General features: G+C 43.1%; 1 protein-coding gene across 1 annotated transcript; it reads left to right on the plus strand.

Annotated features, from left to right (window-relative positions):
• The first annotated feature begins 2,850 nt into the window (after positions 1-2,850).
• On the plus strand, positions 2,851-10,860 carry CISH (cytokine inducible SH2 containing protein). The gene is made up of 3 exons (XM_014520025.1): positions 2,851-3,776; positions 9,158-9,384; positions 9,969-10,860. The coding sequence occupies exons 1-3, from the start codon at positions 3,730-3,732 to the stop codon at positions 10,469-10,471; spliced, it is 777 nt and encodes a 258-aa protein (XP_014375511.1). The 5' UTR covers positions 2,851-3,729; the 3' UTR covers positions 10,472-10,860.
• Positions 10,861-16,778: the final 5,918 nt, after the last annotated feature.

A 16,778-nucleotide genomic window follows, 5' to 3' on the forward strand; every position in this document is an offset into this window, starting at 1 on the left:
ATACAGTGATTGGAGAGTTGCCTAACACGGATGCAACCTACCTGACCCTGGGCGGATCTACACATTCATTAATGCGCCATAATTACAGCACATTCAGTTTAGTACCTGTACAGGTACTAACTTAATGCACTGTAATCAGAGCTATTGAGCATTAGTGCAAATGAACTTTTTTTTTTGTGATGCTACTGCACATTAGACTAAAGTAACTGTGCATTAGTACATTAGCATGGGCTTTGCCCACTGCGCTAATGTGCAGTACAATTAGTTTTCTGTGCATTAAACACCTTGTGTAGTTGCACCCGGTGTTAGTCTATAATATCCCACCCTCATATCCTCTAATAACTCTGACACACCTAGGAACAGAGTTCAGATTTTCAGAAGCAATTACGGGGCTATATTCTGGATGGCAGAACGTACCTCCCCACCAACAAAAGTAGCAGGGCCAACTGTACTTAAGCCTGATTTAGTGCACGAGGGGAAATAATTAAAAGGCAACAACAAAAGGCTCGGATAAGTGTGACCCAAATTATTGGGAGGTTTTTGAATTAAAACCAAAACCTGAATACTAAAACATATAACTAACTGACCCTCTCTGTACTGCGCACATATCCACGCAGCACTGACTAGACTCCCAAAATCCAAATTCAGTTGATATCAGAGCCAGTATAAATCCCTGAAGACATTTTCTTGTTAGGTTGTTCTGAAGTCTTGGTTAGGAGGACAGGGAGGACCTTCTAAAAAGTCAGTACAGGTCAGACCCAAGTAAACATTATTTTTTAATGTATTATCAACTTGAATGATACATCAAAAGAACAAGCCCCTACCTGACTGACAGGTGTCCACACTAGCAGTGACAATTACAAGAAGTTGACATGCCTCTGAGATTTCTGACCTCTGAAGCTGAGGATCAGACAGGTACAGATAAGCGACAACATTATTCCCACAGCAAGGTTACTTAAAAACAGAAGAATACAAAGCCTTGTGTTACACAACCCTGAAATGGCTGTGGGTACAGAATCAGGCTCCCAGTCTCCATTCACAGTGGGATTTCCAAACCACAGTATTTCAGTGGATCCAAGAGGAATGATATACACAAAGAGCTCAGGTTGGGAAGAGGTTGAAGTCATTCACCTATGGGTTGCCAATATGCTCATTCCATTTTCTTTCTCTCCATCTGTAACCGTATAGCTAAGGTAGGGAAGAGAGAGTCTGAAGCTGAGCCAGGTAACTTTTTTTGTGACAAAGTAGATTTGCCGAAAAAATGAATCTAAGGGCAGCTGAGAATATTCATGAATGTGGGTCAAATTTAGTGAAAACCTTCAGGTGAAAAAAACCCAAAAACTTGAGTAGAATCTGTAGAATGTCAGAATATTTTGCATGGATATTTTTGAAATCACAGAATCATAGAAAAGTAGATCTAGAAGGGACCTCAAGAGGTCATTTAGTCAACTCCCTGCTGAAGGCAGGATCATCCCTGATTAAGCCATTTCAGCCAGTGAAATATTTCATTTAATTTGAAAATGACAAATGTTCAATTTCGATGTTTTAAAAATAAAACTTTTGACTTTTCATTTGAAATTGGTATTTTTCATTTAAGTTAACTTTTTATGAAAAATGTTAAAAAGAGCTAAGTAACTAAAACAAAAAGAAAAAAACATTTTGATTAGAATCAAATAAAATGTTGGGTTGACTCTAAATACAATATTTTGTTTTGCAAAAATTTTTTTAAAAATCCTGAAATATTTCTGTTTCAGTTCAACCCAATCTAAAAAATTCCATTATTCACCCAGCTCTTGATTCAGAGTGCTCTACCCAAGCCAGGGGGAGCATTGCCATTGTAATCTCAACCAGGAGGCTGGGATGGCTTTCAAATTCCTATGAGATTCCCAGATGACTGGGGCACTGGGCCACCTTACTTAGGCCAGTGCCCAGTGTTCAGCTGTCCTTCTGTCTAAAAGCAACTCCTCGCTACATCAGACAGTCAAGAGGAGTTCCAAGGATTACATTTCAATGGATCTTGGCCTACATATCATCTTCTCCCCCAGGTTGCTCCTGCAGGTCAGTGACTGACACACATTGGCTCAGGAGGAGGTAGAAAGAGCTTGCTCAGCTCTTGCTCTTTCTATACTTATCTTGTGCATGATAAAAGACTTCTTTCTCCATCTGTCAGGCTCAGCCCAGCACCTTTCACCCATTCTCAAGCTATTTGTAAACAATGGATCACAGTGTTGAAATCTCAGCTTGTCTGGCCAGATGCTGGAAGGTTGGGGAAGAAATGAAAAATATTTGATTTTAAGAAATATCAGGAGGAATATGCAAGTCTCATGTTGCAAATTGATGGTACAGGAGGGGAAATTCCTTGACCGCAACCTCAGCCTTGTAGTACCTATCAGCATATTAGGCTTATTAAGGAGGCTATTTGCTGGTATGTGAAGGTGTGGGATAGGGGGGGAAAGGAGGGGGAATACATTACAACTGCTGTCTAGTTTCACACAGCCCTCTGGGAATTGTCAGCAAGGTTTTACATTTCTCTAGTTCCTATCTCACCACATAGCTAATAGGGCCCCAAAGAGCCTCTGCAGATTGCAGCTGCTGCCTGCAACTCCCTCCCTCCTTTCTGCTTGCCTGCGTGTGTATATGTGTGTGCGCACGCACATTTCTCTGTGTGTCTATGGGATGGGCCTCACTGCAGCATCTAGCGTCAGCCCAACCTCATCCACTTCTGATAGGCAAGACTCTGAGGTCCAGCCCAGCCCTGGTTAGCTCTGATTGGCAGAGCTCTGTAGTCCTGCCCAGTTTTCCTGGAAAGTTCTTGGAAATCTATCAAAGGTATTTCTTTGAACAGAGAGAGCGACAGCAGCCAACTGCTTTATAAAACAGAAAACAACTTACAACTTTTCAGTTAGGTCCCTGGAAGAAGCTGACAGCTCTGACCTGACCTTTAAACATTCTGCCTTTCCCTTTGGGGATTTTGCTATACTCTGGAGGCTATTTTAGCCCCCCGTCCCCTGCAGTGCAGTGCTGACATCAAGACATCCATTATAGACACATCTATTTATACTTTTTTTTTGGTTAATGTCGGGGCAGTGATGTGAATACAATACAATTCCAGGAATCCGTCACTTCCTGGAACAGATTAAAAGGGGCAAACAAAAGATTACTTAGTGGTTTTTTCACAGGGCTTCATAACTCTCAGAGCTAGTGTTAGAGCAGGTTGCTGCTCTCCCAGCTCCCTTCTCCCTTGGATTCAGGGAGGTCTTATTTATTAATATCTATTTATTATTATTGTTTCAGAGGGTGCTTTGAATCCTGTGTTGAGGATTTTAAAGATCGTTCAGAAGGAGGTTTTTTTCGTCCTCTAACAATATTTTCTTTTTTTTTCCCTGTGGTTATTTTTTTTAAGTTTTCTTTTTTTTCTTTTTCTTTGTAAAGAAGAGTAAAAAATATTTTTTCTTATCTTCAAAAGCACTGGGATTGACTACATTTTTCTAGCTAAAGTTGCTGAACAATCAGTAAAGTATTTCTTGGGGCAGCCTGCTTTGCTTTCTGCCTGCCTTTTCCCAGCGTATAAACTCCAGAGAGCTGTGGAAGGGGTTTAGCAGGAGCAGTTCAGCCTTCCTTTTTGTGAAGTCGTAACCAAAGGCTTGTTCTATCTTCTGTACTATCTTCTGAAGCAACGAAGAAGGAGCAAGAAAAAAGACGAAACCAGTTTTCCACCCTGAAGACTTAATGCTTTTTCCTTGGTTCAGGAGTGACATGATCCTCTGTGTTCAGGGGTAAGAATCCTTGTATGTTAAATTGTTAAAAACAGTCTTAATGATTGTAATAAACTCTCTGGACTGGATTCTTAGCTGATGTAAGCTGTTGTAAGCCTATTCAAGGGGATAGGTTGATTCACACCAGTTGAGAATCTGTCTCTCTTGCCTGATTTTTTAAATATATTATGTCCAGAGGGATGTGATCAGATGAGATTCCCTATTTCTACATTGTCCATACTTTAGAAATCACATAGTGTTCAAGGTCCTCTTGGGGTAAAAAAATCACTGAAGAAAAAATGGTAAATGTGCTGTACAATGAACCATATGTACAACTAGAGAGGACAGAAGCAGGGGATAATAGGACTATCTAGTGTCTCCAGAGAAGCAAACTACCAAACAAAGGAAGAGCTTTTTAGGTGTTTCAGTTTTGTTCTGTTCCTGATTAAAATGGATATATAGAATGAATTTTAATTTGTACATAGCTTGTATATATACAGGTGTACATCTGTGTGCAGATAGCAAATAGTAGCTTGTATGTACAAATATACCTGAGCATACAGTACATTTTAGAAATTTTAAAAAATTACAAAAAGTCAGTGTGCCCAATCTCCACTTAGGTACCCACAAATATTTGTGGATGGCTAATTTTATCATGTAAACACCTATTGCTTCTGTGCATACAATAGCACTTGTCCAATAAAAGATACTATCTGCAAAAATCCATGCCCTCCCCTCAACATTTGTGGGTCATCTGAGTATGTAAATACATAAACTGCATGATTATATTAGACACTTTTGCACATTGCTCATGTTAGTCAGACCATGATGTCATTTTAACCATTCCTTCTGCCACTAGAGGATTTTCCCAACAATGTTATACTATTGACCTGTCTACTGTTAAGTGACTCAAGTATGGGGATTTCCATCAGTTCCCCTAAGAGTTTATTCACATCTAATATTGTTCACTGTTACCAATATTTTCCTGCTATTCAACCTCAATTTTCCTTTGTTCAGTTTCAACTTTGTTTTCAGCCCTTTTTGACAGTAGCTAGAGCCAAACCAAATGAAACTGTTTTTATAGGTAGGTTTTGTGAGATGTGAATATTATATGCTTTACCAAAATGCTGTCACATAATTCCTTTCATCCACTAAACATCTGTTATTCAATGGGGAAATTCCAAATTTGTCATTCAAATGGGGAAACGTTTGTGCATAGTTTGGTCTTTATAAATTTGATTATTGCTCAAGTTTTCATTATCTTGTAGGACTTACAATATTTTGGATTAAATTCTGCCCTTCTTACTCAGACAAGACTCCTGAAGGAATTCAGGGGGGAAATGTTCCCATGTACTGTGTATGAATTCTTGTTGCTACAATGTTTGACTTATCAGAAAGGCATCCAGAAAGCTAAGTCTGGGACCATAAAAGCCTTTTCTCTTGTACCTTCTTGGTTCTCCAGATCTTTTAAAAAAGTTAACTGGGTTAGTCTGAAATCAGCCATAAGGCAGGGTAGATGGTAAGTGTAGTTAGTCTATAAAGATGCATGTCTTTCCTGCCTTCAAAAAGTTAACGGTCAGAAAGTTTGTGTGATCTTTTTCTTAGGACCCAAGATGCATATCAACCAAATCTACTGCTTCTCGTAAATTCATTTTTTTCCACATCATCCCATATTTGCTTCATAGCAGCAGCTCGGTTGACAAGCCGTTTTGTTTCTGATCTTCTAAACTGCTTTCTCCTGCTTAGTAGCTCAGCCATTTTTAATGAACATTAATTAGCCACTAATAATGGGCCCACTTTCTTTCCATTATTTCTTTAGCTGCAAGACCCATTCTTATCCCCCTTGTTGAGGTCAGAACAAGGTGACCCTATCTATCTAACCCAGGAAAACTTAACTGTGTATAGCTCTCTCTGATCCCCCAACAGTCTCCTTTCTTTAAGTTTCCCCCCCTGTGGAACCACATTGGCTACATCTTTTCCTTTGCCTTAATTATGTTGTTATTTAGGAGTCTTATGACCTCCTGTCATCCATAGATTTTAATACTTCCTCCCATTTCATAATGTTCACTAAAGACCCTATCAAATCCAGGCCCTTTCTGCAGGGAGGATGACAGCAAGCTCACACACAAAGAATAGGACAAGGTCCAATGAGCATAACCCTTCCTTGTACCCTTTCCTAACCCCTTGCTTTATACAAAAGAAGGAATCCACTGGAACCACATGAGGTTTGGGCTCCATTGACTATGGATTGCAGGACTGGAAAAGAATGTGAGCCAGAAAGATGATGAGCATTGTAGGTGAACCCTTCTGCCCCAAACTATGTTGGCTTCTTTTCACCTGAGCTAACTGAGGCTGTGGAGAAGAGACTGTATATATACTTTAAAGACTTAAGGTCTAAGGACTTTCTTTATCTCAAGAATGGGGTGAAAATGTGAAAGGATGTGAAGTCAGAGGTTACATGGCTTCCTTTAGTGAAGGGGAAACAGCTTGTCCTGATGGCTTCAAGATGAGTCCTGAAGTTTCAGAGGCAGAATTCCAGGAAGCAATGGAAGAGACAGGGCAGCCAAACACACCCAGAAGCAGGACTGGCTAAAAAGTGCTCAGTTAATGTAATTAGTGATGGGGTAAGATTTTCATTCATAACTGCTTCTTCCTTCTGTCCAGTCTGCCTCATATAATTCCTAATCTTCTTTTCAAGTCAGGTGTCTGAAAGACAAGGCAGTTCTCCAGCTAGCAATGAGAAAATATTTCTTTAGGTTAAAGACTGTGTTCAAGGGTGTGTCAGGAAATTTTCCAGGAGGAAACAAGATCAGGCAGGGTTGGAATCTGAGCTGCACCATCCTTATTTTTGAGGAACAAATGAGGACTCTACAGTGTTGGCCCAAATCCCCCCTACCTATCAGTGTGTGAAGTCATTGTCACCTCTGCAAAATGTGGCTGTAGAATGCTGCCAGAACAGAATATGCCCCCATAGCTACATTTTTACATCCTCTTTACACTGTTCAATAATTATACAGCTTACAACATAGGGAAAACAATCAGACATATCATTCTCTTTCCCATGAGAGAGCAGTCAAGGCCAGATTTATAGAGGCATTTATGTAGGAGTTAGGTGCTGAAATACCTTTAAAAACAATATGACTTTCAGTTCCCAGAAAAGCTACTGAATTTAAGCCAGGTGACACTTTACTTGTAGAAAGTCAGGGCTTCCCTATAGCAGCAAATACAGAAATGAATATTACCCAGAGCCACTGTTTTCAAGAGCCACAGAGAAATGCTTTGGACACCAGTTCTTAGAGATCATAGGTGAAGATTTCAGTTAAGCACAGAGTTTTTCTAGGTTTGGTTTTAAAGAAATAGACAGAATTTACTAAAATAATTCAAAATCCAAATGGGTCAGATTCTGCTACTAGGAAGTGCTAAGGCCAGGACCAACTGTGAAGACAAGGCTCATATAAAACTCACACTGCTTTCTGAATGTGGAACATTTCATTTTATGGGGCCAGGATGCCCCCTTCAATGTGACAAAAGAACAAGCATATTTTATTGGTGGCCTAAATTTACTTAGGAGCCAATAAAACTTTCACCTACCCACTCTTCTGTAGTCATATTAAAAAAACCCCACCATCATGGAACTCTGATTGCAGCACTTTTCCTTAAAGGAAAATTTCCCTATCATTTTCCAGTTGCTTGTGTTTTTCTGTTTTCCTTGTATCCCTCCTTTTGTGTTACATCTGGGTTTCAGCATGTTGAAGAGAATGGAGTCTGCCCTGGTGGGATAACAAAGATTAATTTATAACCTCAGTCCCCACCTCATCTACACTGACATATGCCTGTTAAGCACCACTCGATATAGCTGGTACAGGGCAGGTCTACATGTGCATTTGTGCCATCTTAAATTTACTGCACAATAAGTTACTGCACAATAAGCAGGAATAGGTTGGCCTCTACATGTGCAGGCATTAAAGCACATTAACGCTGTGTGTGGACTGACTTGGAACTAAACTTAGTCCCAAGTCAGCCCACATACACACACTGTTACTGCACAATAAGGTGTTTACATGTGTGTTACTGTGCAGTAACTAATTGGGCATGATGCAGGTATCAAAATATGCTCATGTTGGTGTAGGTCACCATATTTACTGCGCAGTACGGGTGTGCACATGTAAACATGTATCCATATTGCGCAGTAATTTTGGTTAGTCCCATCCTTTTTCTTAAATGGGGGAGAATACTGCAGTTCCCTTTTAAATCTCTATTAGTTCCAGGCAGACCTTACCTTAATGAGATTGCTTTCAAATTGGAGATGTTATTGCATTACCCTCAAAACTCATTAATCTTATGTTTTCTGGTTGCAGAGTATTCATCCTAGTGTTAGATGAGGTGGGGATAACATTGGAATATGTTGCAGTATTAGGCAGTGCCACAGCACAGAGTGCAAGGAGATGCAAGGCATGAGTCTGACACAAAAGGAACTCTTTTATTGGCTTGATGCAAAACTTGGGACACTGCCCACTGCAGTGAAACTGGCTAAACCCTCATCCTGGCTAAATACTGATTGAAAGGACAACTCCTATCCTCCCATCCCCAAATACTTAAAATGTCACTGAAGATCATGGCTTCCTTTAGCAACCCCTATGGTACAGAGTTAGACTTGCCACTGTTTATATTATGTAAGATCACAAAGGCACTTTACTGCTAGTTGTTAGAAGGCTACAGTACTGCTCCCTGGAAATATTTGTAAACCTGCTGAAGAATGCTCCTCACAGCACTGCTATATGTCAGAATCCATCTAATACTGTAAACCCACCAAGCACTGAGTAATAAACTTTACATTAAGTTTCCTTTATGCTATTTGAACGCTATAGTTTGTACTGTGCCAGGGCTGGCTAAAACTTTGAACAGGATTAGTCTACTAGTATGACATTTCAAAAATCAGCCCACACTCACTTTTAGTTTCTAACAGGCACAGTAAAATCAAATCACCCTGCAATGAGAGGGCAAGAAAAGAAAAAAAAAACACGCTGGGCTTGGTTTTTCTCTTATATTATCATAAATCATTCCACCAAAGTAAATGGAGGCGTTTACACCAGCGTAAGCGAAACTCAGATCACTGGGTGTCATTAGGTACCTTATCTCCTCCCCACCCCCATATTCAAATGTAACATCCTATGATTAGACTTTGCATCTGGCATCACAAGGTACAGTTTGAACTACTGCCCCTCCCAAGATACAGTAGTTCTGTGATATATTTTTCTGCACCTATCTCCATTTGAAATATAGGCTTAGCAAGGATCTGTTGAATGAACGCAATGTGCTGTAGCATGACACAGCACGTGCTGAGCTGATGATGCAACATCATGCAAAGCAAGGTAAAATAATATGACTTTCCCTTGTTTCAGACCTCATCCTTTGCTGGCAGAGGAGAAGAGCAGGAGACTCTCTCTCAGAGGCATTGCAGCAGATTTGTCAGAGCCAGTCATGCAACCTCTCTCTGTCACAGCCTTCCAAGAAGAGTCTGCCCCTGCTTTTGTGGCACCTGCTCTGGAGATCAACTCGCCTCGGATGCGAGACCCTGAGGAGGATCTGATGTGCATTGCCAAAACATTCTCTTACCTGCGGGAATCTGGTAAGACCCTTTCTATCTCATAGCAGTACCTTACTGGCATATGCAGGAGCTTTGCCTTTAATAGCTCAATCCAAAGAAACGGGAACAAGCTCCTCTTTCTCACTGGCCACATCTACATGAGCAGCACACTGCACAGTTGTTACCAAGCAGTCATTTAGTATTTGCATAAGCAAGTACTAAATGACTGCGCAGTAGCTATCATTACTGAGCAGTACTGTTGCTGCACAATTTTCTCCAGATGCTATTGCACAGTAGCAACATGCTACAGCACAGTAGCTTGTTACTACTGTGTAGTAATGTTGCCGCACAGTTAGTGCCTGACAATGCTACTGCACAATAGTGTCTCGTGTAGATGCACCTACTTAGTCCCAAACCTGCAGCAACAACCTCCCCTTCTCCAGCCTGAGCACAACATTGAAAACCTAAGGTTGTGGGTGATGCTTGACTGCCATCACTCTAGGCAAGACGCCTATTCTTACCTTTTCCCAAACCTTGATTTGAATGGGCTTCAAAGCCTCCAGGATAAAAGTAGCCTGTTAGCAGTAATAGTTTTCTAATTAACTCTTTCTGGGATTCCTTTCCAGGCTGGTACTGGGGGTCTATCACTGCCAGTGAGGCCAAGCAACACCTCCAGAAGATGCCTGAGGGCACGTTCCTGGTACGAGACAGTACCCACCCTAGCTACCTGTTCACGCTCTCTGTCAAGACCAACCGGGGGCCAACCAATGTGCGCATTGAATATGCAGACAGCAAGTTCCGGCTTGATTCAAACTGCCTGTCCAAACCCCGTATTCTGGCCTTTCCTGATGTGGTCAGCCTTATCCAGCATTATGTCATGTCCTGTACAATGGAGAGCAAGAATGATGTTCCTTATCCACCTCCCTCGCCCTTGCCCCCCATACAGAAGGAGATGGCAGCAGCAGCAGTACACTTGAAACTGATCCGACCACTCAGTCGCAAAGACAATGCCCCCAGCCTACAGCACCTGTGCCGGCTACGGATCAACAAGTCAACAGCTGAAGTGGACCAGCTGCCTCTGCCCAGGCGGATGGGGGACTATTTGAAACAATACCCCTTCCAGCTATGAGGTGCTGCTGATGTTTCACAGATGGACAAAAAGTCTAATAAACCCAAATAGAACCTCGATCTGCTTTTGTCCCACTGAAGTGTGGCATCAAGTGGGCACAGTAAAGACCTGGTCATCAGCAGAGACTGCATCCATCTTTCCTTCACCTTGCCCTCTAATTTCATTCCTACACCATGGAGGAGCTGGTTGTACCAATGAACCATGCGGCACAATCCAACCTCTGAACCTCCAAGCACCACTGACAGTGGCTCGGAGGAAATGTTTGTGGCATGTGCACACTACTTGAATTTCAGAGTGCTGTGACACCAGGAATGTTTAACATTGTTATTTTCACTATTTATTTCCATGGTAGATTCTCTTTTCACAATATTTTAAAACACCTTCTAGTTCATTGTTTCTGTTTCTTTTTCTTTCAAGAACTTAGGGATGGACCTGAAATGGAATAAAATATCCCAGCCTATAGGACCCCCAATAGTTTAGAGGTGTTTGGATCTAAATTCCTATCTGGATTTGAATGTCACCTACTTGTGCTTGTCCTTGTAACAGGCCATGCCAAGGTCCACATCCAAACACCCCCAGAATTAAGGAGAAGTTCAGATTCAAATCAGAGCTTGGGTCCAAACTCTGGCATCTAGGCTCCATCTCCACAGCATGTGGAATATTTCCTTTCTTCCTAAACTAAGGGGCTGGAAAGTGTAATCTCAGAGACTGCACATGCCAGTCTGTGCACCCTACAGAGATGCTTCACTGAGCCAGCAGTGACAGAGACAAGAGCTAGAAGGCTTCTTGGGAGAAAGTACCTCTCCCTTGGAAGTCTGTATAAAAAATTCTACATGCTAAGCTTGGAACAATAAGCCCCCTCCTTCCCCATTTCAAAAGGAAATTTTCAAATATTTAAATAAACTAATTAGGAAGAGATGCCTCACAATGATTATTTGCAGGCAGAGGGGTGCCTGTGGCACATGCTCTCTTTTTATCAGGGCTGTTCTCCTGTCATTGCCCTTATCTCAGAGAATCAAAAAGGGGGCGGTGGCATCATCGCCCTGGCTCAGAGCTGGCTCTGCTAAGCTGCACTGATAACACACAATTTTATGGTATTTATTTATTGTTTTGAAGAACAGTTTGATGAACCCACCCAACAGAAAGAACTCCCCCTTCTCCCTCTACCATCGCCACCAGACTGCCAGTTATCAGCCCCTTCGCACTGGTTGGCCACCATCATCCACCTTCAATACAAAATGTGTGCTTTATTATGTTCTAGTTAATTTGTTCATGGAGTTTTCCCTGCTGAATAACATTTAAATTAGTGAAGTTAGTGTTGATTCTGCATCCCATGTTGGAAATGCCAGCATCCAGACCCTCCAGGGCTCCCTTCTTTCTCTGACAACTCATATTTGAATTGCTTCACAAAAAAAATCCTGTCCAAAATCCTGGGCTTCAAGATGAAGCTTAAACATTACTCTTTGCCCCTCCCCATGCCCCAGCACCATAGCAAATAAATCACAATGGATTATATCAGCCCTTGAGGCTCTGCTAGATAGGACAAAAAAACGGACCTCTTTAACCAATTCTTCACCTCCGTTTTCTTGTGCAGGGACCGGGACTTCCCTGCTGTGATAGAAGCCGGACGCGAGGGGATCGCCTTCAGACCTCAGGTTGGGGAGGACCGGGTTAGAGAGCTTCTGGAGGGGCTGGACGCGTTCAAGTCAGCGGGTCCGGATGCTCTCCACCCCAGGGTGCTGAGGGAGCTAGCTGGGGTTATTGCAGGGCCCCTGGCACGGCTCTACGAGCGATCGTGGTGCTTGGGCCAGGTGCCAGACGATTGGAAGGTAGCTAATGTGGTCCCCATCTTCAAGAAAGGGAAAAGGGAGGACCCGGGCAACTATAGGCCCGTCAGTCTTACCTCAATCCTGGGGAAGCTCTTTGAGAAGATCATCAAGGAGCACATTTGTGATGGGCCGGCATCAGAAATGATGCTCAGGGGCAATCAGCATGGATTTATTAGGGGGAGATCATGTCAGACCAACCTGATTGCCTTTTATGATCAGGTCACAAAGGCCATGGATGCAGGTGTCGCGGTGGATGTAGTCTTTCTGGACTTCAGCAAGGCCTTTGACACCGTCTCTCACCCCATCCTAATTAATAAACTAGGCGACTGTGGCATAGACGCCTACACGGTCAGATGGATTGCAGATTGGCTGAAGGGTCGCACTCAGAGGGTGGTGGTGGATGGATCATACTCGACTTGGGGGGAGGTGGGTAGTGGAGTCCCCCAGGGCTCGGTCCTGGGGCCTGCGCTGTTCAATTTCTTCATCAGCGATCTTGATGTTGGGGTGGAAAGCAACCTGTTTAAATTCGCTGATGACACCAAAATTTGGGGGGAGGTGAGCACGCTAGCAGGGAGAGAGAGATTGCAGAAGGATCTGGATAGGTTACAGGGGTGGGCAAACAGGAACAGGATGTGTTTCAATACGGACAAGTGCAGGGTGCTGCACTTGGGTAGTAGGAACCAGCAGCACACTTATACGATGGGGAACTCCCTACTTGAGAGCACGGAGGCGGAAAGGGATCTTGGTGTCATTATTGACTCCAAGATGAACATGGGCCGACAATGCGAGGTCATGGTTGGCAGGGCTAACCGGACCTTGTCGTGCATCCACAGGTGCATCTCGAGTAGAGCCAGGGAGGTGATCCTCCCCCTCTATGCGACGCTGGTCAGGCCGCAGCTGGAGTATTGTGTCCAGTTCTGTGCGCCCCATTTCAGGAGGGATGTGGACAACATGGAGAGGGTCCAGAGGAGGGCCACCCGCATGATCCGGGGACAACAGGGCAGACCCTACAGTGAGAGACTGCGGGACCTGAACCTATTCAGCCTCCACAAGAGAAGGCTGAGGGGGGACCTGGTGACCGTCTATAAACTCACTAGGGGGAACCAGAAGGGTTTGGGGGAGACGCTGTTTCCCCTAGCCCCCGCTGGCATAACAAGGAGTAATGGGCACAAGTTGATGGAGAGGAGGTACAGATTGGACATCCGAAAAAACTACTTCACAGTTAGGGCGGCTAGGAGCTGGAACCAACTTCCAAGGGAGGTGGTGCTGGCCCCTACCCTGGGGATCTTTAAGAAGAGGCTGGATACTTACCTGGCTGGACTCATTTGAGTCCCGTTTTTGTTTTTAGGGTGAGTGGTTTTGTTTGTGTTTTTGGGTTGTTCTCCCGCCCTGGCGGGGGGGCGGGCTAGAAGATCTATTAGGTCCCTTCCGACCCTAAAACTATGAAACTATGAAACTATGAAATGGATTCAGCCAGGCAATGACATGGAAGGTGAGGCTGCCTCCTGAGCACTATCATTATATCCCACTACCTCCCCAATTCTTGGCGCTCTGTGGGGACAGATAACGTCTGCTCTCTATAGCATCTTCTTTTACCTCGGAGTTCTTATGCTATAGCAGGCAGGTTAATCTTAACCTGGTGCATACTTTCCCAGCTCTCCATACAAGCCAGTGCTGGGTTTCCAGGATTTTGTGTGCTTGGAGAAAGATGTCAGGGTTGTGAGAGGAGATGAGACAATGACCCAAGGGATGACCTTAAGATAACTGGTGGATTTTCCTTTCTCCTTGTAGGGGCTGCTCATCTGAGGCACAAGTACAACCTGATGTATTTAGCCAATGTCCTTTTTTATGTTTTTACAAGTTGTTTTATGCTTGTACAAGTTTTACAAGGCAGAATCACTGCCTTGTTTTTGATACTTTGATGATTGGCAGTGTGTATGTGTGTGTGTGTGTGTGTGTGTGTGTGTATGATGTCAGGTTTGCCTATCACTGTATCCTCCCCCCCAGTTTGCACAATGTGGCAGGGGCTAAGGGAAGGCAGCCTACTGAGAAATAACATTTAAAAACAAATAAAAAATACATTAAAAAACATGAAACCACTCAAAAGGCTTCCTTTGATACAAGCTCATCTGCCTGTCTGAGGACAACAGAGATACTGGGAACCAGGAAACCCCAGGGCACGTGTACATGTGATGATGGATTTCAAAAAGAGCAATAATTATCTCAGGAAGCCTACAAACATAGCAAGTCTGTGGAGAAGGTCCAAGATCAGTCACTACAACTAATGTGTTCAGTAGGGAGATGGGGAAAATTATTCGGTCTCCTGAATTTTCCTTTGTACCTATAGAGCCACATTTCTGTTGGGGTGCTGATAGAATAAAGCCTGTAAGGTTCTGACCTCCTGCCCTATGAGAACCCAGTTAGGAATGGTGGCTTGTTGGAAAGAAGAAGAGGGTAACCTCACTGCATGCCTGGTCAACTGGGAAGTGAAATGATGCATGCAGAGGGGAGGCTAGAGGCTGTAAGCTCTTAGGCACCAAGACCATTTCAGTTATATATGTTTGTACAGTGCTTAGCACAATGGATCCTCTAGGTGCTACCATGGTCCAAAGAATAAAACAATAATATCCATAGACTCCAGAAAGTCAGTTTCTTTTACCTGGAGACAATTTGTTAAAACATAATTTAATCTGGATTTTAAGTGAAAAAGTTAAATGCAGTTTAAATCTTAAAAAAATGTCTGGTAATATCCAAATGGGCCCATCCACAGTGAGTCTTCATTTGCTTTTTTTCAGCAGCCCAATCAGAGCAGAAGGCATAACCTTGTTACCTGCTCCCAAACCTGCCAAACAAACTCAAAACACCATTTTTATCATGCAGTGATTTGAAGAGGCCAGAGTTTAAACTAATTCTAAACTGAACATCCAAGGCTTGGTCAAGAAATAGCTATCTGATTTCTGCTCCATGCAGAGGAGCTGCAGGCAATGACAGCAAAGATCCCAAACTGTCTGGATGTGAAGGAATGCTCTCAAAACCTTCTGGAGTGTAGGGTTGAGGTGTAAGTAAATGCAATGTAAGGGTATTTCCAGGCACTGCTGAAAGCGTTACTGAGGATCATGTCCATAGCCTATGTGCTCACACTGCACATGCTCCAAACCCAGAAATAAGACAGCAAAGCGGTCCTGGGAATACTTTTCACCACCATTCTCAAGATCCCTGTCTCCATTATGCCTGAGAAAGGTAGGGGGAGCCAAGTCCAAGTGGGCTTCATCACCTCATTTCTGGCTTGGTTCATACAGAGCAAAAGCAAGTAGACAGGATGTAGTAGTCTCATGAGCACCATGGAAACAGGATAGTCAGACCTAAAACTCTGTTTACACCAGGTTTGAATGTGACCTCAGGTCCAATATTTTCATGGGACCTCCAAAACCTACACTTCTTCCTCTTCCCCTTGTCCTAGAATTGGCTTTTCCTAAGAACCCTTATTGCCAGATCCACACTCATATTAGCTGATGATGAGATTTCCACTGCACACAGGAGATACTTTGGCAGTGCAATCACTGCTACTCAGATTGAAATGTCGGTCAAACCAAAACCAAAACCAAACCAACACTTGAGTCCTTGTAGATGGCATTAGAAACATGAAGAGATGCAGGATTGCGGAAAATCAAGATGAGTAGAACAGAAAAATAAAATTGGGAAGGGAAGCAAAGTTGTGTTTACCTTTGGAAGAAAGTTTTACAAACAATAAGGAGCATTTAAAAAAACAGCAGCACTTTAAGAAATTTAAAAAGGATTTTCAATACTTTGAGCCAAATTTGTCTCTCTTACACATATGCAACCCAATTAAAGATGGAAGTAGGAACACTGAGTATAAATGTGACATTCTGAAATATAAAGACAAATCAGAAGTAAATACTTATATCTGATGTTATCTTATGCTGTTACTGATGTTATCTTAATGATTACTTTGATTCCTGCATTTTCAGGACATTTTGCTAATGGAAATGCACTTGTGCTCTGGGAGACCAGGTGCCACATTTCTATCCCGAATGATTTTATTTTTGCAGTTGAAAACAGGGGTGTGCACAGAAATGCAGACACACCTTTAATTATAATGTTGCAATATCTCTTTCTGGGATGCCTTGGCTCTTTTGCCAGTACCATTGTCATTGAGCCAATGTGGGGCAAACAGATCAGATTCACACATTCTTTCCGCATTAATATAATTTGTGCATAGGCACAGGCACATATACCCACAACCATAGGCAACACGTAAATTCTGACAGTGGGGGAGCACAACTCTGCACCACTGCCGCTGCAGCTGCCACCACCACCTCTGCCCTGACTGTAGCTGGGCCTCAGTTCTAGCCAGGCTGTAGCCCTGCTATTGGCGCAGAAACTGTGCCACCGCCATTGCCATCTCTACTGCTGCTGGGCCCTGGCTCTGGCCAGGCTGCAGCCCCATGCCCCGCTGC

This window comes from Alligator sinensis, unplaced genomic scaffold (genome assembly GCF_000455745.1).
Source record: "Alligator sinensis unplaced genomic scaffold, ASM45574v1 scaffold858_1, whole genome shotgun sequence".
Taxonomy (NCBI): domain Eukaryota; kingdom Metazoa; phylum Chordata; order Crocodylia; family Alligatoridae; genus Alligator; species Alligator sinensis.